The following is a 23130-nucleotide window of genomic DNA, read 5'->3' as shown; positions in this document are numbered from 1 at the left end:
GCCTTACGCCAAACTGTGCCTATCTTCACGGCGGCCCTGAGAGGCGAGTATTATTGTCCCATTTTTCCGAGTTGGAAACTAAGGTTCAGAGATGACTGAGGTCCAGATCTGTCTGGTTTCCAAGGCGGCTTTCCTTCCATTCCTCCAACGGGAGGCGCAAGGGGCCAGGAGAACGGCGGGTCGGGCTCCGGGGCGAGGAAGGCGTCCAGCAGCCCAGTCCCCGCCCAGGCCCCGTCCAAGCCCCGAGGACCGTGTCTTACAGCTCAAAGCGAGATGGGACTTCGTGATTGGGCGGAGCGGAAGGATTGGGTGGGGCTTCCCACCGCCCGAGAGGCCGTGATTCTGACAGGGGCGTGGTATCTGGCTCCGCCCCCTTACGCGGGCTCAAAGCGGACGACGGCCACGGGGGCGGGGTCAGAACTCGGGCGGCGGATCCCAACGCTGATCTTTGGAGATCGCCGGCGAGCAGCGCCCCGGCGGGGCCGGGCAGGTACATGAGACAGCGCGGGGCGTCTCGGGCAGGACCAGGCGGGTAGCAGAGGCCTACTGGGGACCACAGAGGGTACTGGGGGTCTTAGCCAGCTCTGCGCTTCCTCCGGTGGGCCGGAGCCCCTACCCCCGCCCCCGCCTTCCTGCGGCAAAGCCGGCTGCGGCGGGGCTGATTGGCGCCTGCGCCGCTCCCTACTCCCCGGACTCGGCCAGTGCATGGGGCCCGGGCGGGAGAAACTGAGTCACGTCTGGATGGTAGCAGGCCTGTGTGGGAGGCACCACCCCCACTGAGCTCCACGATGAATCCCCTTCCTGGCCACGCTTTGGAGTCCCAGCCCCCACCAGCCTCCGCAGGGGCCGCGCCCCCGCGCAGTCCCCCCCAGCGCCCAGGGGTCCCGCCCTGGCTCCCAGCAGCTTCGACTGGGCCTGGAATGGCTAGGACCCGCTCCAGCCGCCTCCCTCCCCACCCCTCCCCCTCGCGTCCGAAGCCCCTGTGTGCTCCCTCCGCTGGCTCTCCGCACAGTGTCAGCTTACATGCCTTATATAGTCCGAGCAGGCTCCAGTCGAGGCCTGCCTGCCGGGACCTGGGGGCGGGGGAGAGGAGCGCCGGCCCCGGACTGGCCTTGCCGTCCAGTCCGAGGCTCAAGGTTGGCTTGGGAGGAGGCCGTGCCAAATTAGCCCTGCGATCCACTCCTGGATGAGAGGAACCTCAAGACTGGATGCGGGCTCCCCTCACCCTCCCAGTTCCTTAGGGAAGGGGGGTTGCCCCTGTCTTTCTAAAGTGAGGTCTGCCAGCTAGTAGCCCAGCCAAACCTAACAAGGTGCCCGCCTACCCTCCCCCTGGGTGTGCTCAGCGTCTGCCCGTGCCTGCCTGGCACTAGTCCGAGGCTGGTGTCCTGTGATGGGCCTGCCTGTGCACCCACTATGCATCACTCACCTTTTCTCTCCTCTCAGGAGCGGCACCATGGATTCCTTCAAGGTGGTGCTAGAGGGGCCAGCACCTTGGGGCTTCCGGCTGCAGGGGGGCAAGGACTTCAATGTGCCCCTCTCCATCTCCCGGGTGAGCCTAGGTTGAGGCAGGGGCTCCTTCAGGAATCTTTGGGTGCTCAGATCTCCAGTGAGTGATGGGAGGCGTCTGAGCAGGAGTGAGCTGAGGCCAGTAGGCCAGGAGGTGTCCAGGTCCAGAGATGTGGGCTCCTGCCACAAGGACTGCCAACTAGGCAGATACTAGGAAAGGAGCTCCCACACTTCCACAGCACTGCACTGTACCTGATGCCAGTCCACGAAGCTCCTGGGGCCACCTTCGAGGCTCAGGGAGATGCCATTTCTGGAGGAGGGGAGCCTCAGGTCTCCAGGAAGGGCCTAAGCTGCTTCAGGGAGCAATGCTTGGAGCTGGACCCCAGGCAGGGCACTCTGACTGCAGGATCTCACTCCATCCTCATTGCCACCCAAGGAATAGCAACTGTCATCCTGTTTATCCAGTTGAGATAACTTGGAGAGGTGAAGGGGCTCCTTCAGCGATTCCATGGCAAAGCAGGGATTGGAATTCAGGCACAGGGATGGCCTGTAGTTTTTGTGGGTGGGTGGGTTGCCTCTCCCCAGCCTATGTGAGGACCTTTATCCCAGCCACTGGTCCCATTCAGGATGCAGTGGCCTTTGACCCCAAGCAGGGGTTAGGACCGGGCTCTAGGGCTGTGACTTCAGCTCCCAAGAGCCTGTTCTGGTGGGGGTGGAGCTGAGGGCTGGCTCCTCCCTATGGCAGGGGGATTGCCTTATAAGCCCAAGAATGCAGTCCCATGCTGGGATGGCCAACTGGTGGCTGGAGTCTGCAGAGCTGGAAAAAAGCTGGCCTAGGCCTGGACCCCTGAACCGCATGAGTGGGCCCCTCAGCTGATCACCACCAGGCTGTGGCTCCAGCTGTGGGGTCAGTTGTGGGACATAGAACAAACTGCTTGCACTGAGAGCACGAGGCCAGCCCTTGGGTTGGTGTCTCTGACTGTGGCCTGGGGGTCAGGAGGGGGTGGGGACTTCCTGTCACCATATCCGCTTGTCCAGAGAGACCCACCCAGGCTCCTGGTGGGCAGGCAGCTATTGGCAGAAAGCCCAGGGCAAGCACAGCCTGGAGGGGGCCAGAGGGCCCAGCTAGAGGGGGCCCCAAGGCAGTCTGTCAGAGTTGGGCTTGGTGGCCAGGGCAGGCAGGCAGTCACTGTTCCCAGGGACCCTTCCACAGGGTTCCCTGGAAGCTGCCCTACCAGCAAGGTAGCCAAGGGCAGTGGTGTCCCTACCACATACACCTATCCCACACCCAGTTCTCAAGCCTTGCCAGCCCTGGAAACCTACCCTATACTCCCCTCCCTGGGCAAGTGCTGGCCAGTGTGGCTGGGGCCTTGGCTGACCTCTGAGCCTCAGTTTCTTCATTGGTGAGGATGGGCAACAAAGTAGCCTAAGGGGTGGACTTTCAGATGTGGCCTGTTGGGGGCAGTCTGAGCCCAGGCTTCCTTGTCAGCAGCCCCAGCATGTGGGTGGGGCCACTAGCCGAGCCCATCCCTGGATTTGGACCTAGGCCCTGGTGGGTGGGTGTGTGGGGTGGTCTTTTCTGAGCTGGGCTGGCACCCTTTCTCTCCCCTGACCCCAGCATGGAGTGGGGCAGGGAGGGGCTAGGGCTGGCTGTAGGCCCGGGCCTGGGAGATGAGGTAATGTCTGGGACTTGGGGGTTGGGCTGCTCAGTGGAGCCCTCAGGCTGACTCACCCGCTACTCCATGCAGTGTCCAGCCCCCTGGCTTTTCCCCTCCTTGGTCCCTTGGGCCCTCTTGCTTCTCTCTCCAGACACACCCCACCCCCCCGGCCCCCCCATTCTGCTTCTGTCTCCACCTTTCTGATCACTCCCCTATCCCTCCTGTGCTTCCTATCCTCCTCACTCGAGAGAAGGAAGTAGTCCCCAGCTCCCCATCTCCTCTCTGGGAGCCAACTGCTCCTGCTCAACCTGAGACCCCCACCTCAGGCTTAGCCCACACCTCCCAGGAGCCAGCCAGTGTGGGTAGGGAGTGGCCAGACCAGGTTTCCCGTCTACTGACTCACCACGACCTTGAGTAAGTCACTTCCTTGCAAGGGCGTCACTTCCCCATGCCCATTATAAGGGGTTGGATTGGACTAGAGGTAAGTAGGGGATCCAAGCCCTAAACCCAGCTAGGAGGTCAGGGGGTCTTTCAAGCCAGAGGGCTGACCTCTGAGTTGGGCCCCAGCTCTCAGCAGAGATGGCCTGGTAGGGTGGGGCCTTAGGGTCAGGGTCCTGGCCTTGCCTCTTGAGTTGCTAGCTGGGTAACTTGAAGCAAGTTACTTAACCTCTCTGTTTTTCCATGTGTAAAATAGGTATATTCCCAGACTCTACTCCACAGGGTTGTTGAAGGATTCAGTGTGTGGCAGTACTAGGTACTCAATAAGCGTAAGCTGCTATTACCATTTAGCAGGTGAAGAAAGGGCCACCCAGCTATCTTACCCTTCTAACTTCCCAAGCATGAAATAGAGCCATCAAACCCAGTTCTCCCTTCTTTCCCTAGTGCCATTAGTCTCTGCATCTGGTCCCTCTGCCATCTCTCTGGAACCCCTTATCTCCTCTCTCTGCCTCAACTGAGTCTGAGCATCAGCCTACCTGATGAGCCTCATGGGGCCACAGACAGCCTGTACCCCTCAAATCTCACTGTGAATTTGCCTCCCAGCACTTCCCCACAAGCCTGCTCAATGCCAGGCCCCTTGCCAGATGGCCAGGCAGCCCTGTGGGCTTAGACTTATGAACAGCAGTGCCACTCCTGCCTGTGTTGCTGCCACTAGGCTAGAGGGCTGGGAGGGCCCAGTGGGGTTCTTCAGGGTCACCTCTATCTGGACCCTGGCAAATACCCCACCCTGGGCCTTAAAACTGCTGTTGGTTCCTCCCAATCTCAAGGCCAAATCCTGGTTCCTTCCAGCATTTGAGGCCGTCGTAAATAGCTGGACTCTCTCACACCATAGGCAGCCCATCCCACTCTCCTTTCGCCAAAGCCCACCACTTCCCAGAAGTCATCCTGATGGTTTCAGCTCATGTTGGTGGTGACCATTCCTTCCAGCCTAGTATTGCTTCTCATTTGCCATGGGAACCAGGGATTCACAACTCAGAGCCTGAAGGATTGGGGGCAGAGGGTGATGTGGCAGTTGAGGGCTTGGGGGTGACATCCATATTTATTTACAACCTATGAAGCCCCAGCTGACATTTTGGACCCCATTCAGTCACACTGATCACCGGGAACCTAGAGGTGAGGGGGCCTATTCCTGGTGCTTGAAGTGTTCCAGTAGATCCCTGACGATGGCTCCAGGACAGGGTGCTAGGAATGTAAGAGGTCAATGAGAGCACCCAACAGTGCTCAGGGAGGTACATGCCACACGCACAAGCCAGAGGGCATGTCTGGTGGGTGGAATGGCCTGGGCGAGAGGCCAGCAGGGGCCTCAAAAGGCTGCGGCTGGAGCTGAGAAGCTTGGGTTTTAGCCTGAAGGTGGCTGCTTGTTGATGTCAGCAGTTTCTGGACTGTGGGGAGGGTCCCTGGAGGTGAACGAATAAATAAGCAGGGTGATTGGGGCGGTGGTGAAGCTCAGGTGAGCCCCACCCCCTTCCAGATGGCTTTAGTATGCAGCAGCTGCCCAGAAATATGTTGAATGAAGAGGCCTCTGGGTTCTGCACGTGGGGCAGCTAAGGAAAGGCAGGGTTGGCTGCTGTTGGCCTGAGTTTGGCCTGCAGAGCCTTGGGCCTCCACGATCCTCTGTCTCTCCATAGCTCACTCCTGGAGGTAAAGCTGCGCAGGCCGGCGTGGCCGTGGGCGACTGGGTGCTGAGTATCGATGGTGAGAATGCGGGGGGCCTCACACACATCGAAGCCCAGAACAAGATCCGTGCCTGTGGGGAGCGCCTCAGCCTGGGTCTCAGCAGGTATGCGGGCGCTGAGCAGGCCTGGCAGGTGGGCATGCCATTGGGGCTGCCCATCAACACCCCTTTCCCTTCTCTTTTAGGGCCCAGCCGCCTCAGAGCAAACCGCAGAAGGTATGTGAGGGGCTTGGGACATCTGGGTGGCAGGCGGGGTGGGATTGGACGTCTGGGCTGAACTGCCCTCCCTGGTGCAGCCTTGGTACCCCCATCCCTGGCTGGGAGTAGAGGGTGGAGGCCAGAGCTGGGGAGTCTGGGGACTGGGAGTTGGGCCGGGGGCTGCCGCACGGTCAGGGTACCACGCGTATCTGCCTGTCTGTCCGTCTGCCTGTCTGCCTCCCGCCGGCCTGTGCTGCAAGCTGCACTAGTCCGCCCTAGCCCTCGGGCCGCGTGGGCTGAGATCATCGCTCCCAAATGGGCCCCTTGAAACCCTTGAAACCCGAGTCGCCCCTTCCCCGTAGCCTCAGGCCAGATGTGTGGGGGTGGGGCTGGAGCGCCGCAGTCCTCTCCGCGCCAGGGGGGCACCCCACTCTAGCCAGGTCCCCGCCCCTGCCCGCCCTGCCCGCCCTGCCCGCTCTGTCTCCGCCCAGGCCCTGGCCCCAGCCGCGGACCCCCCGCGGTACACCTTTGCACCCAGCGCCTCCCTCAACAAGACGGCCCGGCCCTTCGGGGCCCCCCAGCCCGCTGACAGCGCCCCGCAGCAGAATGGGTACGTCCACCCTGCCCGCCCACATCCCTCCTGCCCGCCCACCGCCCACGCCATCTGTCCACAACCCCACGCCCGCCCGCTGCCCGCTGCTGCTCAGTCTGCGCTGTGCCCCAGCCCGGCCGGAACCGTGCGGCAGCGACCCCTGGCGGCCAGGGCGGGGACTGCAGGCACAGGGCCCCACCGAGGGTGTGGCTGCTGCCTGGGCACTGTCCTCCTGGAGGCTCTGAACGAGGCAGCGCCCCCTCGCTGGTGGCCTGGGGTTGGGGTTTAGTGTCGGGCCGTCTGAGCCCTAGACGCTCAGTGCAGCCTTGCCTCAAGCTATTCTGACCCCATGCCGTCTTTCTTCCTCCCCTTGTCTATTTCTTTGTCCCTTTATCTGTCCATGTGTCTATTTCCTTCACAGGTGCAGACCCCTGACAAGTCAGTGAGCCCCCTCTGCCTGTCCCTCTCTTTCTTCCTTTTGGCACTCTGGGTGGTGGCCCCTCCCCACCCTGGCTGCCCTACTCTCACCTTGATTGCCCTCCTCCCCTCTCACTTACCTATCCAACCTCCCACCCAGCAGGGCCCTGGCCTTGCCCTTCCCCACTCTGCCATCACCATAGCCCACATGTACCAAATCTGGGGAGGGGCTGCCCCCACTGCCCACCCCAGCATGAGGTTCTGAGCCACACCCTCCCCACAGACAGCCGCTCCGACCGCTGGTCCCAGATGCCAGCAAGCAGCGGCTGATGGAGGACACGGAGGACTGGCGGCCGAGGCCTGGGACAGGCCAGTCCCGTTCCTTCCGCATTCTCGCCCACCTCACGGGCACCGAGTTCAGTAAGTGCCATCCCAGGGCAGGGCAGACTCTCTTCCTGGCCCCCAACCCGGGCCTGGGCTTAGCTGGAGCCTGCTCCGGCACCCCGTGACCCTCTGCCAGGGCTCAGGGCTGGGGTGGCCTTCTGTCTGCTCTTGGTCAATGCCTGCCTCTGCCCTCTCAGTGCAAGACCCGGATGAGGAGCATCTGAAGAAATCAAGGTAACAGGACGAGCTCCAGCCCCTCTTTCTCACTTCCTGCCTCTCCCATTCCACCCACCATCCTGTGTCTGCTCCTGGCCATCCCTAGCCAGGCTTCTCCATTCTCCTTCCTTTCTTCAGTCCTCCTTCCCTTCCTCCCTTCCTCCCTTCCTCCCTTCCATCTCTCCTTCCTTCCACTTTCTCCTCCTTCTCTCTCTGCCCCTCAGGGAAAAGTATGTCCTGGAGCTGCAGAGCCCACGCTACACCCGCCTCCGGGACTGGCACCACCAGCGCTCTGCCCACGTGCTCAACGTGCAGTCGTAGCCTGGCCCTCGCCGGCTGGCTGCCCTCTCTGCCTCTCTCTTTCTGTTCCTCCTCCCAGGCACCCCCACCTTGGTGCCTCCAGCTTCTGCCTACCTCACCCCTCCCTTTCCTGCCCCTGGACTGAGCCTCCTACTGGCCTGGCCTCGGCTGCCCTCCTGGCACAGGGCCCGGCTCCATCTGACACTGTCTTCACTCTTTGCCCTATGGTACTGCTGTCTGCCAGGTCTGTGCTGGCTTAGGCATGAAAATAAACATGCTCGGCCCTGCTTTTTCTGCCTCTGTCTTCTATCTTTGTAGGCTTGGTTTGCATTTGGGGTAAGGGGGTGTTAGATGGATAAGATCCAGTATGGGCCCTGCCAGTTTGGGTCTCAGTGGGTGGGGGTACCCAGAAAAGGGGACCTTGCCATCAGAAGGAGACCCAAGAGTTGCCCCAGAAGTGAGAGCCTTGCTCCACCTCCCAGCCCTGTGCCACAGACCAGCCAGCTGGAACCTGGCTAGGAGAAGCTGCCCTACCCATCCCTACCCCAGTGGGACCTGGAGTCCAACCCAGCAGCTCTCATGCACCCACACATCTCCCATGGGGCCAGCAGGACCAAGGTTGGGGGGTGGAGCCATGCCAGGAGCCTTAGCCGTGCAGGGCCTTGAATGGCAGATCTTACAGCCAGGTGCCCAGGACAGAAGCCCCAGCCCCAGCTTCAGCTACACCCCAGGAACCCTGGCCTGGTGAGAGAGAGTGGGCTCGGGCCTGGGGAAGGGTGGGTAGCCTCCAGAGGCATGGGGGTGGGCCCCTCCAAGCTGCCCTGGGGTCTCCCCACGGTCCTGTGGCGTCCCTGGGCACCCCCCTGGAGTCACTTTCCTGGCCTTGGCAGGCCCTACCACCCCCAGCCCCACCAGCCGCCCGCCCTGGGCTGTGGACCCTGCATTCGCCGAGCGCTACGCCCCGGACAAGACCAGCACGGTGCTGACCCGGCACACCCAGCCAGCCACACCCACGCCCATGCAGAACCGCACCTCCATTGTGCAAGCTGCCTCTGGAGGGGGCCCTGGAGGCGGCGGTGGCAGCAATGGCAAGACTCCCGTGTGCCACCAGTGCCACAAGGTCATCCGGTGGGTGGCCCTGTTCCTTTCCTACCGTGGTCTTTCCTGACCTCAAGTCCAGCCCTGGTGTCTTTCTGATCTCTGCTCCCCATATATCTCCCCACTCATCTCAGCCGCCCCTGCGGGAGGATGAGGATTCGGTTCCCTATTGGAGTGAGGGTAGGGACCTGGGCTGGTTCCTCAGGTTCTGAATCCCGCACTCCTTACCCGCAGCCCACCCGTCATTAGCCTCTGTTCAGCATTTGCCCTGGTGAAATGGAGGAAGTGCCAATGACACAGCCAAGCTGCAGCCCTAGACTTGCTGCTCTCTGGCCAAGGAAGGGCCTCCCCTTCCCAGTCCCTCTGCCTCTCTCCTTCCTGCTCACTCGGTCTCTCTCCGCTAAGCCTCTGAAGTCCCTCCCTCTCTGCACTGCTCCCCGGGGCCCAGCAGAGTCACACAGCCCCCCAGAATCAGTGTGACAGTGTGCCTTCGTAGTTCTCATCCCAGGCCCTGCACTGCTCTAGATTCCTGTCAGCTCTTAGGCTCTGTGAAGCACCCCCTCCTTCAGACATCCCCATTTCTCTGGGACCTGCAGGGCCCTCCCCAGGCCAGATGGAACAGGCAAGCAGGACAGGGTGGGCACCAGGCTCAGCTCAAGTGCCCACTGGTCTTCAGGGCTCACGGGCACTCCAGGCGTCCTGCCCCCCCCACCCAGGGCACCAATTCCCTGGGTTCAACTTATTAGGCCCAAATCAGCAGCTCTCACCCAGTGTAACCTTCCTCCTTTTCCAACACTGCCCCTCTCCCTCATCTCCTGTCATCAAAACAGTGCAGCTTTGTCTCTCTTGCTGTGTGACCTTGGGCAAGTCACCTCCCAAGCCTGTTTCTCCCCTATTTGGAGATGGAGAGAATTAACTTTCCCTTCAAGGCTTCATAGTAGGTTTTGGGTAAACTCCATGGGGTTCTAGCCAGGAACCCCGACTTCGTTTGCATCCATTCCTGCTCACTGCCCTTGCCTCCCGCCAGGGGCCGCTACCTGGTGGCGCTGGGCCACGCATACCACCCCGAGGAGTTTGTGTGCAGTCAGTGTGGGAAGGTCCTGGAAGAGGGTGGCTTCTTCGAGGAAAAGGGCGCCATCTTCTGCCCGCCCTGCTATGACGTGCGCTATGCACCCAGCTGTGCCAAATGCAAGAAGAAGATCACTGGCGTGAGTGGGGCTGGTGGGTGGCTGGGAAGGCAAGTCTGACCCTTGAGTGTTGAGGAGTGTTGTTGAGCAACTCCTGAGCCTGGGAGCTCTCCCTGCAGGAGCCTATTGGAACCTTACCAGCCTAACAGTCGGGCTGCTATATTGACCTTACTTTTCATTAATCAGGATCCTCTTAAAAATGACCTAAATCCCACTCAAAAGGGCTCAAGCAAGAGAGTGTTGGCGCAAATAATCAGAAAGGCTGAGGGGTGCTAACTTCAGGCCCAGCTGAATGCGTATCCCGGGGTCATCAGGAGTCTTTCTACTACTTGCCTCTGGTTTCATCTTTGTTGGCTTAGTTCCCAGCATGCTTTTCCCTAGAAAGCGGCAAAGATGGTGCCACAGTGGCTCCAGGGTTACATCTCCCCAGGTTAGCACCACAAAGTGAAAGAGAGCATCTCTGTGCCAGTTGATGTATAAAGAGTCCCAGTGCTGATACCCATCTCTGAACCAAGCCCCATGACTCTAATTGGCCAGGCCTGGGTGACACCCCCTCCTGGAGTGGGGTCTGGTGGCCTTGCCTGAACCACAGGACTGGTTCCTTGAAAATAAAACCAGGATGACATTACCCAAAGAAGGGAGGTAAGTGCTAGTCAGGCCAAAACAAGAGATGGCTGCTGTGTGGGGATTGCATTCAGCTTCGGTAATAGAAAACCCCACTACAGAGGTTGAAACAGAAGGAGTAATATTTACTTCAATCACAAGAATTCCAGGGGTGGAATAGCAGCTCAAGGATGCCTTTAGGCTTTTCCTCTTTTTAAGTTCCGAAACCCTTAGCATGTAGATCTTTGTCCTCAAGTGTATTGTATCATGGTTGGGGCAGATGCTTTCTTTTAATGAGGTTTTGCCTTTTGACTCTGGAAGAAAAACCAGGAACTTGAATCCTTATCTCAGTTGTTGGAATTGTTATCCTGTGAGCACCTGGACCATGGCGGAAGCTGGCAAATCCAGTATTTTAGCTTCTGTCCTCTGTAAGGGAGAAAGGCAAAAGAGAAGGGAGTTGTGACAGGCTTTTGGGAGGCTAATACACCGTGTCTGCCGCCCCTAGTACATATGAAAACGGAAACTCTGAAAGATGACTTGATGGGCTTGAAGGACACAGGACTATTGATTTGCAAAGCCAGAAATTTAGGCTCAAAAACTTGTGATTCAAAATCCTGTTCTCCTCGCTGAGGCTAAATATGCAGCATAGCCTGGCCTGGTCTCCGGCAGGGCAACCTAGCTGCCACCCAGAGCTGGGCTTGGGACTTGAGTCAGCACAGGTCATGGGTTAAGAGTGATGCACTATCTACCTTCTCCCATTCGTTCTCTTTACTGAGTGTGGGCAGTATGCCCCACGCTAGGGACACCTTGTGAAGAGACAGGCGTGGCCCTGCCCCCAGGAGCTCACACAGAGGAAGGGGACTCTGAGGGTGTCAGGGGCTCAGCAGCCTGAGGAAAGGGGAGCATAACAGGCAGGGTAACAAGTTGAGGGGGTTTCAGTTGTACCTGTATGGAAACTGAAGTCCAGAGAGAGGCAGAAATTGCCCAAGGCTGCAGAGCATGAGGGCCGAGCCAGAGCAGCCCCAGGCACTGCTGACTTTCAGCTTGGGCTCTTCTTGCCGTTCACGCTTCTCCCCATTTCTGGATTCATAGGCAGAGCTTCCAGATGTGGCTAGAGAGCTCTGTAGTGATGGTCATGTTAGTGACGATTACCTTGACCGCAAGTGATAGAAAAAATAATGGCGGCTATTACTTACCTAAGAAAGTCCAGAGGTGGGCAATCTGGGACTTGTAGGCAGATCCAGGCTCCTGGATCTTGTTTCTCGGACATTCTCAACATTGGCTTACTTACCACTTGTAGTCCAAGATGCCGCTTGAGCTTCAGGCAAAATTTCCACGTTCCAACCAGCAGGATGTTGGAATGAGAAGAAGGCTTTTGGGAGCCATCTTTAGAAGATGCTGCCACCCAACCCTTCCGCTTCCATCCCATTGCCCAGAACTCAATCGCATAACCACACTGAGCTGCAAGGGAGGCTGAGAAATATAGTCTGGTATAGATATGTGCCCAGCAAAAAATGGGGGTTCCATCAGTAGACTGGAAGGGAAGAAAGGATATTATCACAGTCTTGTGTTGTGGGTAATTTACTATGCGTAGGCATCCAACTAATCGTACTACGAAGTCAGTTTGATTATTCTCATCTTACAGTTGAGGAAATTTTGCCCAAGATCACAGTAATTTCTCCACCAGCCTAGGCCATACCCTGTTGGACTGTTCTAGCGGAACGGGTTGGATCCCAGGACCTTTCTTAAGCTGGCATCTGGGTTTGTTTCCCACAGATCAAGGTCCTGCTGTTCGCTGATGGCCCTGCCTGTGTTGCACGGCACTCTTGTCCCTCCCTGCCCCAGTTTTGGGTGGGCAGGGTTATCACCCAGGCCACAGATGAGGAGGCAAGGCTCACAGAGCCTGACTGGCTCCTGGGTCCTAGAGTAAGCCCAGAGTAAGGTGGCAAGCCCTGCTCCTGCCCCAGCCCAGGCCAGTGGTTCCACAGTGTGGCCCAAGGGCCCTCAGCTTCCCCTCTTGCAGGGACTCCAGGGCCTGACAGACCCCAGGAAGCTCCTACCTCACCCTCGCATGGGGCAGAAAGCTAACCTTCCCAATTTACCACGCGCTTTGGGCTCTCCCTGTGCCTGGTGCTTGGGACTATGCCTGCTCTCGGAGCTCAGAGTGGAGCGTGGGGAGAGAAACACAGGACAATCAGGTTGTTTCAGCAGAGTTGGAGGGGACACATTAGAGGGGACCTGTCCCCTGATCTGGGGACCCTCTGGAACACTATGCTCTCAAGGCTCACCACTCACCACCAGCCCCCCTCACTCTATGCTCCAGCCACATGCGCTTCTCCATTTTGCCAGTGTGCTGTTCCCTTCACCACAGGACCTTTGCACAGGCTGTTCTCTGCTAGGAATACTCTTTAGCACTCTTTACCTCATTTCTTCTCATCCGGGACTCAAATAGCACTTCCTCAGGGGTACTTTCCCTGATACCCACCCTCCCCACCAGCCCAGGCTCCCCACTGTTTGCTCACTACCTTCCAGTCCTGTTGTCCCATCTCTTCCGCAGGGTGCACTTCATGGGTTGGGACCAGGGCTGTTTTGCTCACACATTATGCTGTGCCCAATATATAGGAAGTGGTCAATTAACACTTGAAGGAGTGGATGGAAGTGGCCTCTAAGCTGAACTTAAAACATGAGTAGGAATTAGCTTGGAGAAGGATCAGGGGAAAGTGCTCCAAGAGGAGGGAAGAGCTGTGGCACAAGGCAACACACAGGGAGGGTGTGAGATGAGGCGGAAGAGGGGGGCAGGGGCCGTGTTAGAAGTTCAGAGCTGGGGACTTCTGAGGTCAGGTGTGCCTGGCAAGCTTCCCTGGGGCAGAGGGAGACAGCTAGAGGAGGAGAACTGAGCTGCTGGCCCTGGGTCAGCATGGTGGGATGGGAGAGGCAGATAGATTTAGGAAGCTTTGGTCATGAGACAGGGAACACTGGCTCACGGGTTCTTCTGGATACTGGCAGAGACCTGCCTCCCTGCCCATGTTCCCACTGGGCCCAGCTCTGGGCTCCCCATGCTCCTGCCAAGACCCTGTTCTGTGGGCTCACAGCCAAGTTCCTTCCCCCAACCCTTTGTCTTTTCCTTGCAAAGAGGCAACACCAGGCAGTGGGAAGGGCCAGCTTTGTAGCGAGCCAGACTTGGGCTCAAAACACATTTCCACCATCTATTGGCTGTATGACCTGGGGCAAGTCACTTTCTCTGGGCCTCACTAAAATGGGGGTGGCAGTAACTTTCTGGCCAGGGTGGTTGAGAGGTATATGTGAGATGTGACAAATTTTTTTTTTTTTTTTGGCCACTCCACACAGCTTGTGGGATTTTAGTTCCCCGACCAGGGATTGAACCTGGGCCCTCAGCAGTGAGAGCATGGAGTCCTAACCACTGGACTGCCAGGGAATTCCTGTGACAGATTTTATAGAGGTCACACGGGCCAGCTGAGAGTTAGGTGCTTCCCACGCTTATGTCTTGTCTTACTTGGTCCACACTTCATTTTTAAATTAATGGCCAACATTGAAAAACTGGATTTGACTTTAACACCTAGATTTCCACCTGAGCCTTCCAGGCGTTCCTGAATGAAGTGGTCAGCACCACCCCCGCAGGGAGAACAGGTGCTCTCCCGCAGCACAGTCCCCACCTGGCCTTGGCAGGTACTGGGTCTGGGACCCCTGGCTTTAGATGTGGGACCATCTTTACAACACCCCTGCAAAGCTGGGATTAGGCTCTCAGTTCAAAAGGGAAGGAGCCAAATTTAAAGAGAAGGTAAAGCTGTTGGGCAAGCCATACAGCTAAGGTCTGGCTGAACTCAAAGATCTGATCCCCCCTCCGGGCTCCACATTGCCTTCTGCCTGCTCCGGATAGGAATGCTGCTGCCCTGGTTGGCCCGGGGGTCCCAGCCCCAGGGAGAGCTCAGCCCACCAGCAGCCTCTGCTTTGGCAGGCCTCCATTGGAGCAGGTTAACTCAACTCACGAGCACTTGTGATGCATACCCATGGACCAGGCACTGTTGGGATATACCTACTAACAGGACAGTTGGTATTTCATGCCCTCCTGGACCTTACACTGGATCAGGAAGAAGAGGGGGGTGGGGAGCAGACAATAAGCAATGACAAAATAGGTAAATTACCTGGTAGTATGTTATGGAAAAAAGGAAAGCGCTATTGGGAGTGTGGCTTTGGGAAGGCGGGTTGGCCTATGAACTGGTGGTGTCAGAGTGGGCCTCATGGAGAAGGTGACCTTTGAGCAGAAACTTGAAGGAGGTGAGGGGTGGGCCTTGCAGGTATCTGGTGCAGAGCAGTCCAGGTAGAGGGGACAGCTGGTGTGAAGCCCCAAGACGGTGTGCCTGGTGTGTCAACCAGGGATGAGAGGCCATATGGGGAGAGCAGAGGGACAGAGGCCAGACTTGCTGGCCTCTGGGCCCTTCCCAGGGCTTTGGCTTTTGCTCAGAGAAATGTGGACTAGGCAGGAATTGGGGCAGAGAAGGATGTGGCCTGGCACAGGTTGATATCAGTCTGTAAGGGCAGAAGGAGGAGCACAGAAGCCAGTTTCATGCAGTCATCCAGGTCAGAGGTGCCCAAGGCTCACATCTCACATCAGGGAGGCTGTGAGAAGTGCTCAGAATCTGGACGCATCTTGAAGGTGGACCCAGCAGGATTTCCTGGTGGACCTGAAGTGAGGTGTGGGAGAAAGCAGGGAATTTGGTCCACGTGGATGGAGTTGCCATCAACTGAGATGGAGACAGCTGTGGGAATGCGAGAGGTATGGGGTGCAGAGATGGGGAGCTGAGCTTTAGACGTGGCGTGGTGGACAGCCACGGGGAGACCTCAGGGTTGGAGAAAGAAAGTAGCAGCAATGCGTGTGCAGACGTAACATTTACCCTGAAAGAAAGAGGACCCAAGCCTGCTTTCCTGTGTCCCCGGCTCTGGAGAGGAGGGTGCTGAGCTGCCAAGTGACTGTCGCTTCCTCCCAGGAGATCATGCACGCCCTGAAGATGACCTGGCACGTGCATTGCTTCACCTGTGCGGCCTGCAAGACACCCATTCGGAATAGGGCCTTCTATATGGAGGAGGGGGCCCCCTACTGCGAGCGAGGTATCGGGTGGAACAGGCAAGGAGGCGGGGCTGGGTGAGGGGGCGGGGCGCGGCAGGGGAGAACCCAGGGGCCCCTTCCTCTCTGTGTGTCTCCAGACTATGAGAAGATGTTTGGCACAAAATGCCGAGGCTGTGACTTCAAGATCGATGCCGGGGACCGCTTCCTGGAGGCGCTGGGCTTCAGCTGGCACGATACATGCTTCGTGTGCGCGGTGAGTGCCCCTCCTCCGACTCAGGCCCCGCCCCCAGAGCCCTGTGTTCTTCACCAGCCTCCCTCCCACCCCTGCCTCTGGGATTCCGAAGAGGTTGGGAAGGGGCCTCTCTTGCCACCTCCAACCCCATGTAACTGGACCTTGGCTGTTCCCAGATATGTCAGATCAACCTGGAAGGAAAGACTTTCTACTCCAAGAAGGACAAGCCCCTTTGCAAGAGCCACGCCTTCTCCCACGTGTGAGCCCCTCCCACCCACTGCTGCCACCCTGCCCTGTCCAGCTGGAGGGGTTGCTGGTTCTGGAGTCATCGCCCCAGATTTCTGGGTAGGGCCAGCAAAAGTTGCCCAACCCCGACTCTTGGCCTGAGCCTGCGGTTCCCCGAGCCCCTGCCCACCCGCTTCACCTCCCCCCACTCCCTCCACCACCTCCGCACACTGGTGCTGGCCTCACCGGCCCCTCTTCACGTCCAGTGCCACAATAAACCTATATCCAGCTGTGTCCAGCGTGCACTTCCCCCTACGCATCAAGAAAGGTGGGATCTGAGGCACGTAGCAGGGTGGAGATTAAGTTTTCCAGGGCTTACTGTCCTGGTGGTCCTGTGATGGGGACACGGAGGACGCTCAGTCAGCAGGAGGAGGCAAAGGGGAATCGAATGTGCTGGGCCCAGCACCCGCAGAAGTGGGGGGCACCTGGGCTGGCCTGGCGTGGAGGTCAGAGAAGAGGAGTTGAGGGGCATCCTCAGGGATGGGACATGGAAAACAGTACGCCAGAGTGAGGGCCTAGAGGGACCGCTGCCATCTGTATGCTGCAGGCAAAGAAGGTGGGGCTGGAGAGGGCAGCCCTCTGGTCCTGGGAAGCCACAAGTGCCAGGACAAGGAGCCAGGACTGCTTCCTGAGGGCAAGGTGGCGGTGGGGAGATCAGGGCACAGAAGTGCTCAGATCTGTGTTGTAGAAAAAGCCCCGAGAGCCGTGAGTGGGGTGAACAGAAGGAGAGAGACTGGGAGGAGGGGCAGGACTCAGGGGAAGAGAAGAGCAACAAGCCAAAAGGCAGAGATGGGATCCAGTGACAGGTCCCAGGGAGCCCAGAGTGGAGACCTGGGATGAGAGGTGAGGAGAGGAAGGAAGGCAGGTTTGCTAGACATCTGGAGTATACCAGTCATTCCTCACATCATCTTACATGATCCTCCTGGCAACACTGTGAGGTGCCTGCAGTTATTCTCATTTTATAGATGAAAGCCTAGGAAACCTGACCAAAGTCGCACAGATGCTGAGCCATGAGCCAGACTAGAAGGCAGGCACGAAGCTGGCTGCACTGCCCTGGGACTGGCCGGCACTGAGTCCATGCTCCAGGGAGGATCCTTCGGAAGCTTACTTCTGTCTGCTGCCTCAAAACCTGGAGGCTATGGTGGTGGCCCCATCTTTCCCTGGGGTCTCTTGCTTCCCACTGGTGCCCTCCACTACCCCAGGGAGACTGTCATTTCTCCTGTTCCAAGTTTGGACTGGAGAAGGACTGAGGAGAGGCCCCAAACTAGGCCAAGACAATTCAGTGCGCCCATGGCCACCTGTCCTCCAGGGCTCCCTTGGCATGAGGAACCTCAGCACATCTAAAGTTGTTGTCATTCTCAACAGATGCTTGGGCCTGTCCTCTTTAAGAGAAGAGAAGGGCCTCTCTGTTGTGTTCTCTCGAGGACCCCTGGAGCATGAGTGCAGGGCTTCCTGTGTTGTTGGGTTGGCCAAAAAGTTCATTCGGGTTTTTCCAATTTCATGATGTCTTGCCAGAGCCTAGAACAGTGCCTAGCACACAGTGGATGCCCAGTGAATGTTTGCTGAATGACTGAATGAGGTGCCTATGGGACATTTAGGAGACCAATTCAGGGAGCAGCAGAATATTCAAGTCTAGATTCACCTTGGATTCAATTTGGGAGTGAGTTTGGGGTAGTTATCACAGATACTTGTCTTTGATGCCCAGAGAGGGGCCCAGGCAGGTCACAACAGGAGTAAGGCAGGTAAGATGTCATTTTCTTTCAACATAGTTATCCCTGGCTTATTTTTTTTTAAGAATTTCTTGTTGCCTTTTTAAAAATATTTATTTTATTTTTTTTGGCTGCGTCGGGTCTTTAGTTGAGGCATGCAGGGTCTTCATTGAGGCATGCGGGATCTTTCATTGCGGCATGGGCTCTTCGTTGTGGCGCACGGACTTCTCTCTAGTTGTGGCGTGCAGGTTTTCTCTCTCTAGTTGTGGCACGTGGGCTCCAGGGCGCGTGGGCTCTGTAGTTTGCGGCACACGGGCTCTCTCGTTGAGGCACGTGAGCTCAGTAGTTGTGGCACTCAGGCTTAGTTGCCCCGTGGCATGTGGGATTTTAGTTCCCTGACCAGGGATCAAACCCATGTCCCCTGCATTAGAAGGCGGATTCTTTACCACTGGACCACCAGGGAAGTCCCTAGACATCCTTGGCATATTAAATGCAGAGTATCTTTCACTTCCACAAAGAAATATACTCCCTCCCACTTCTCTTGAACCATGAAGCTCTCTCAGTCCATCCTTGGTTTCCATGGAGAGGAGTGGATGGTGAGTGCTGCTGGAAGCCGTCTGTGGGGGGCCTTTTGGGGGCAGCCCTGTGGGAATGCTGAGCTGTAGCCAGATCTGCCAGTTTACCAACAGCGTCCAGAGATTCAGACTTCTATGTGAAATTTGGTTTTTCAATGTTGGCAACTAAGTTAGATTTTTTTAAAATCCTATAAAAAAAAAAAAACGTGGACCAAATCCAGTGTGAGGATGGCCAGGGCCGCAGCATAGAGAAGATATGAGAGATGGAGGAGTAGCAACATCACAGCACAGGGCAGAGAAAGCAGAAGCAGCTGCCAGAAGTGGAGGACCACAGCCTCTGGAGGGAGGGAGCTTGAGGCAGGGAAGCCCAGGCGGGAAAGGAGTGTTTCCAGAAGTCGCCAAGAGTGTCAACCAGGCAGGTAAGGCCGAGGAGTCCCCATGGCCTTTTGCAACAGGGTGAAGTTTGCCAGATCAGTTTAGCAGAGAGCTGGGGCCGATGCCAGGGTTGGAAGATCAAGGGGGAGGGTGTAGATGAGAGTGTAGACGGCTGTCTTAAGAGGCTTGGCTGTGGTGGGCCCAGAGGACCACTAGCAGTCGTGGTCAGCTGAGTAGCCAAGAGGGGTGGAGGAGGCAGCTTGGAGGCTCCTGCCAAGGGAAGGTGGTTGAAGAAATTGGAGGGCAGATGTAAAGGGAGAGTAGAGCAAAGAGCAGAGAGCTGGGGACTGAACCTCAGGAAAGCAGAGCTGGTCTGGATGGAAGTAAAAACAAGCATGGGCACCTGCTCTGAACAGCCACCTCTCTCTCTGCCGGAACCACAGAGCAATCTCTTAGATGTCATTTAATCATCAAAACATGCTTAAGAGAGATATCATTAAAGATGTTCAGATGAGGGACCTGAACATCTGAGGGACTTTTCCCTCAGAGAGGGAAAGTGACCTGTCCAGAGCCACCCAGCCTGAATGGCCCGGGTCTGCTGCTCCATGGATCAAAGGCCAAGGTGCTCCCCCACGGCACCTCCAAGCACCCGCCCTCCCCAACACAGAACTGCAGGGATCACGGTGTTCTCAAGCTTGGGTGTGAGGCTATGCAGGTGGAGGCCAAGGGTACTGGGAAATGTCTTTGTACCGGGCATGGGAGGCCATTAGCACCCTTGGAGAGTGCAGTCCCCCCAGCCGAGAGGGCAGAGCCCTTGGCGGGGGGCTGAGTGGGCAACTGGAGAGACAGCAGGCCAGGGAGGGGCATTTTCCAGCCCTAAGCAGCTTGAGCTCATTGGAAGTCAGCAGGGAGACAGGTGGTGGAGTACAGGGTACACAGGCAGGAACTGATGATTCTGGTGCTGCCTTCTTGATGCTGGGCCCCACCTGGGCCTTGGAACACTCACAGGGTACACAGAGTCCTGCTATAGGAAGGGAGCTGAGGCTACGGGCTAAAGGCCCGTGCCCCATGGCACACAGGGGCAGCAGCCAGGGCTGGGATTCGAACCTGGGTTGGCCTGAGTCCAAAGCCAAACCTGAGAGTGGAGGAAGGGCTCCTCCCCAACTGGGACCTAAAGTGGAGCAGGGTAGGGCATGTGGGGGTGACCCTAGGGTTCCAGGAGCTATGGTGGGGCAAGAAGAAGCTTGCTGGGAGCCTGCGGAGAACTCAGGAGGCTGGGGTCAGCCCTGGGAGACTGTGCAGTGGGGTCACTACAGAGTGGCCAGGGAGAGTCCCAAGACCAGCCTAGGTTCTCCCACTCAGGGCCCGGGAGCAGTAGAAGGTCAACTCAGCTTTCACCCATGTCCCTTGCCACTGACAAAAATGACTACTACTTGGAGACTAGGTCAACTAGGAAGGACCCTCAGCTGCATTTCAAACTAGTTTAAGCAAAAACAGGGATAGCCCAATGATTATAAAGAGACACGTTATTAAGAGGACTCAATGCTGGAATTCTTTACCTTCTTTCTCTCTTTTCTGTACTTCTATGTTCGCCTGTCAAAGAAAAAAAAAAAAAGGGATAATCTGTCTCATTTAACTTAAAAGGTTAATGCCTTCAGACATAGCAGGATCCAGTACCCATGGATGTATATCAGGAGTCTCTGAGCCCCTGGGTCGCTGTCCGCACCCCCCACCCCCAGATCTCCCCCCACCTCCATTTCTCAGTTCTGCTTTTCTCAGTGCTGGCTTTATTCTCAGGCAACTCTCCCCATTATTAGCAAAGACGCCCCTCAGCCAGCTCCAGGCCCACATCCAGTGGGGCCAGCTCAGGGCTGGCTCCCATTGGACTGACTTGGGTCATGTGTCCATTCCTGAAGCAGTCACTGGTTCTGACCCACTGGCCTGAATCACATGCTCCCCTCTGGAGCCTGCAGTGGAAAATCAACTGGAAGACGGGCAGGGATGCCTGACCATGGACATCCACTGCACTGGGCAGACATCCTGCTCTCCACGCCTAGGATCCCTGCCCCCTGACTCCTTCCCTAGACCCCACAGCTGTAGCCTCAGGAGCTACCACCAAATTCCAGGCCAGCCCCTGGATGCAAAAATGGGGGTGCTAGAAGGGGAAGCAGGGAGGGTGTGTGCTATGCTGAAATGATGCAGGACAGACTGGGGTTCCCATACAGATTTTGCCACTCACCAGCTGTGTATTACAGGGCGAGTAACTGCCCCTCTCTGAACCTCGGTTTTCCCAGCCGTGAAATAGTAATAATGGCCAACGTGTCAATAGCACCTACTATGTGCAGTTGCCATTTTAAGCATTTTCTAGATACTTTTTAAAAATCCTCAAACAGGGTCTTCCCTGGTGGCGCAGTGGTTGAGAATCCACCTGCCAATGCAGGGACATGGGTTCGAGCCCCGGTCTGGGACGATCCCACATGCCACGGAGCAACTAAGCCCATACTCCACAACTACTGAATCTGCACTCTAGAGCCCGTGAGCCACAACTACTGAGCCTGTGTGCCACAACTACTGAAGCTCGCACGCCTAGAGCCCGTGCTCCACAATGAGAGAAGCCACCACAATGAGAAGCCCGCGCACTGCAACAAAGAGTAGCCCCCCCACCCCGCTCACCGCAACTAGAGAAAGCCCATGCGCAGCAACAAAGACCCAGCACATCCAAAAATAAATAAATAAAATAAACAAATTAAAAAAAAAACCTCCTCAAACAGACCTTATGAGGTGGGTACCATCATTATCATCCCCATTTTATAGTGAGACAAGAAAGGCCAAGCAGAGTCTAAAGTCACACGGTAGTCTGTGCAGCTCAGGAGCAGAGCTAAGTGGTGAAAGTGGCTGGCCCCATGCCAGGGGCAAGACCTGGAAAGTGCTGGGAGCATTGTAATGATGAGAGGGCAAATTCTGAAGGTGTGCTTGGTAGGAACTTGCAGAGGGAGGGTGAGGGCAGAGAAGGCTCCACCAGCTGGTGCTGAAAAAGTCCTGAAACCTACATGTCAGCCTTGAAGCCTTCTCTGAGAGGTGTGGGGGAGTGCAGAGCAGGAAGGTGGGCGTGGGAGGGCGGGGCTGCAAGGAGGAAGGGGAAGAGGTTCTTGCTTCCTAAGCCTTCATCCAGTCATATCTTATCCTCACAACATGTTGTCAAAGAGGAAACTCAGAGAGGGAAAGCATTTTCCTCAAGGTCACACAGCAAGTGACCAGCTTCTGGATCTGAATCCTCTCTCTTTCTTGGCTTTTCCACTCTGGGGACCCAGAAGCCATTGGACTAGGCTCCCAGTGCTGAGGGGGTGAGGGGCAGGGAGGAGCTGGAGATCTAGGAGTGGGAGAGACTTGAAGGGTGATCAGTGCTGGGAGTGGTAGACATGAAAGCCTGGTGGGAGGGCCTCCAAGGAGGCACCCAGCACCCACCCACCAAGGCTGAGTGTGTGGGTTTCAGGGGCAGCAGGTAGCTGATGGGAGGCAGATTTGCAGAAGAGGTAGTGATCATTGGTCACCCTGCTCCCACCGGTTGAGGAAACTGAGGACTACAACAGGGCCACTGAACTTGGCAATTTAGTGGTCTCTGGTGACCTTGGCCAGAGCAGTGCCAGGGAAATGCGGGAAGGAGACAGACTACAGATGTACAAATTATAGGATGATAATGATGTGGAGGGGTGAAGGGTAGGCTCCAAGGAGGGTGAGCAGGGAAACTTCTTGCTCCCCTGAAAATAGAGAAAACTGGGCATGGGGCATATGGGGACTCTGTACTATCTTTGTAATTTTTCTGTGAATTTCAAACTGTTCTAAAATTAAGTTTGTTTAAAAATATAGATGGCAAAGAGGTAAGAGTGGGTGTGGCTGGAGTTTGTAGGTGGCTGGGGGGAAGTAGGAATTTGAGGAAGGGAGAGCATGCAGGTAGGGCTTCTGTTTTTTGGATGTGAAATTGAGTGAGCAGGAGGCTGGGGAGGGGGCTTCGGGATGGGGAGATGAAAGGCATTCTGGGCTGGGAAAAGTCAAAGGAAGCAGGAAGGGACGAGGCTGGAGATCCCTCTACCTACCGCTCCCAGGCACCCCTCAGCCCTGCTGTGGGGTCTTCCTCCCTCCCCGGAAATCCTACTGACTCTGCCTGGGACTTGCTCCAAGTGGGGGCCGTGGAGAAACCAGGGGTCCATGGGCATAGTGGACGCAGAGAGTTCCCATGAAATGTATTGAGTTTTAAGAGGTTCTTCCCACCCCAAAGTGCTGGGACCCACTGCTGGAGATCAGTGCACACACTGCTCTCCTCCTCTTGGCCCAGCTGGTTACCCAACTCAGAACTCAGAGGCCCAGCCCCACCACCTCCCAGATTGGACCAGGTAAAGTTTGCTCAGGTTCTGTCACCTCCTCTGGGAAGACAGGGGTGGGAGGCTTTGTAGGTGGTGGTAAAGGCTTCTGAGAGCTGCAGAGGGTTTCAGGATTCCAGCTCAGACAGGAGCAGAGATGCTCCAGGAGGCCCTGGCA

General features: G+C 56.9%; 1 protein-coding gene across 3 annotated transcripts; it reads left to right on the top strand.

Annotated features, from left to right (window-relative positions):
- Positions 1 to 423: 423 nt before the first annotated feature.
- PDLIM7 (PDZ and LIM domain 7) lies at positions 424 to 16159 on the top strand. 3 transcript variants are annotated; one of them, XM_079918000.1, is made up of 13 exons: positions 424 to 490; positions 1444 to 1549; positions 5291 to 5442; positions 5523 to 5553; positions 6549 to 6565; positions 6828 to 6964; positions 7126 to 7162; positions 8127 to 8188; positions 8335 to 8572; positions 9570 to 9750; positions 15339 to 15459; positions 15556 to 15671; positions 15827 to 16159. In XM_079918000.1, exons 2-13 carry the CDS (start codon positions 1454 to 1456, stop codon positions 15911 to 15913), a joined length of 1275 nt encoding a protein of 424 aa, XP_079774126.1. In that variant the 5' UTR covers positions 424 to 490; positions 1444 to 1453; the 3' UTR covers positions 15914 to 16159. The 3 variants fall into 3 exon arrangements, with proteins under 3 accessions (XP_079774126.1, XP_079774125.1, XP_079774127.1); XM_079917999.1 differs by lacking the exon at positions 6549 to 6565 and adding an exon at positions 6027 to 6145; XM_079918001.1 differs by lacking the exons at positions 6549 to 6565; positions 8127 to 8188; positions 8335 to 8572; ... (2 more) ...; positions 15556 to 15671; positions 15827 to 16159 and adding exons at positions 6027 to 6145; positions 7369 to 7660.
- Positions 16160 to 23130: the final 6971 nt, after the last annotated feature.

This window comes from Stenella coeruleoalba, assembly GCF_951394435.1.
Source record: "Stenella coeruleoalba genome assembly, chromosome: 3".
Classification (NCBI taxonomy): Eukaryota; Metazoa; Chordata; class Mammalia; order Artiodactyla; family Delphinidae; genus Stenella; species Stenella coeruleoalba.
This window is presented reverse-complemented; position numbering and strand designations above follow the sequence as displayed.

What these genes read in the sequence shown, in the direction of transcription:
- PDLIM7 (XM_079917999.1), top strand. Translation starts at nt 1,454, where the DNA reads ATGGATTCCTTCAAGGTGGTGCTAGAGGGGCCAGCACCTTGGGGCTTC. An exon ending in TGCCCCTCTCCATCTCCCGG is followed by an intron (nt 1,550 to 5,290) that starts GTGAGCCTAGGT and finishes GTCTCTCCATAG; the next exon opens with CTCACTCCTGGAGGTAAAGC. An exon ending in ACCCCAGGAACCCTGGCCTG is followed by an intron (nt 8,189 to 8,334) that starts GTGAGAGAGAGT and finishes TGGCCTTGGCAG; the next exon opens with GCCCTACCACCCCCAGCCCC.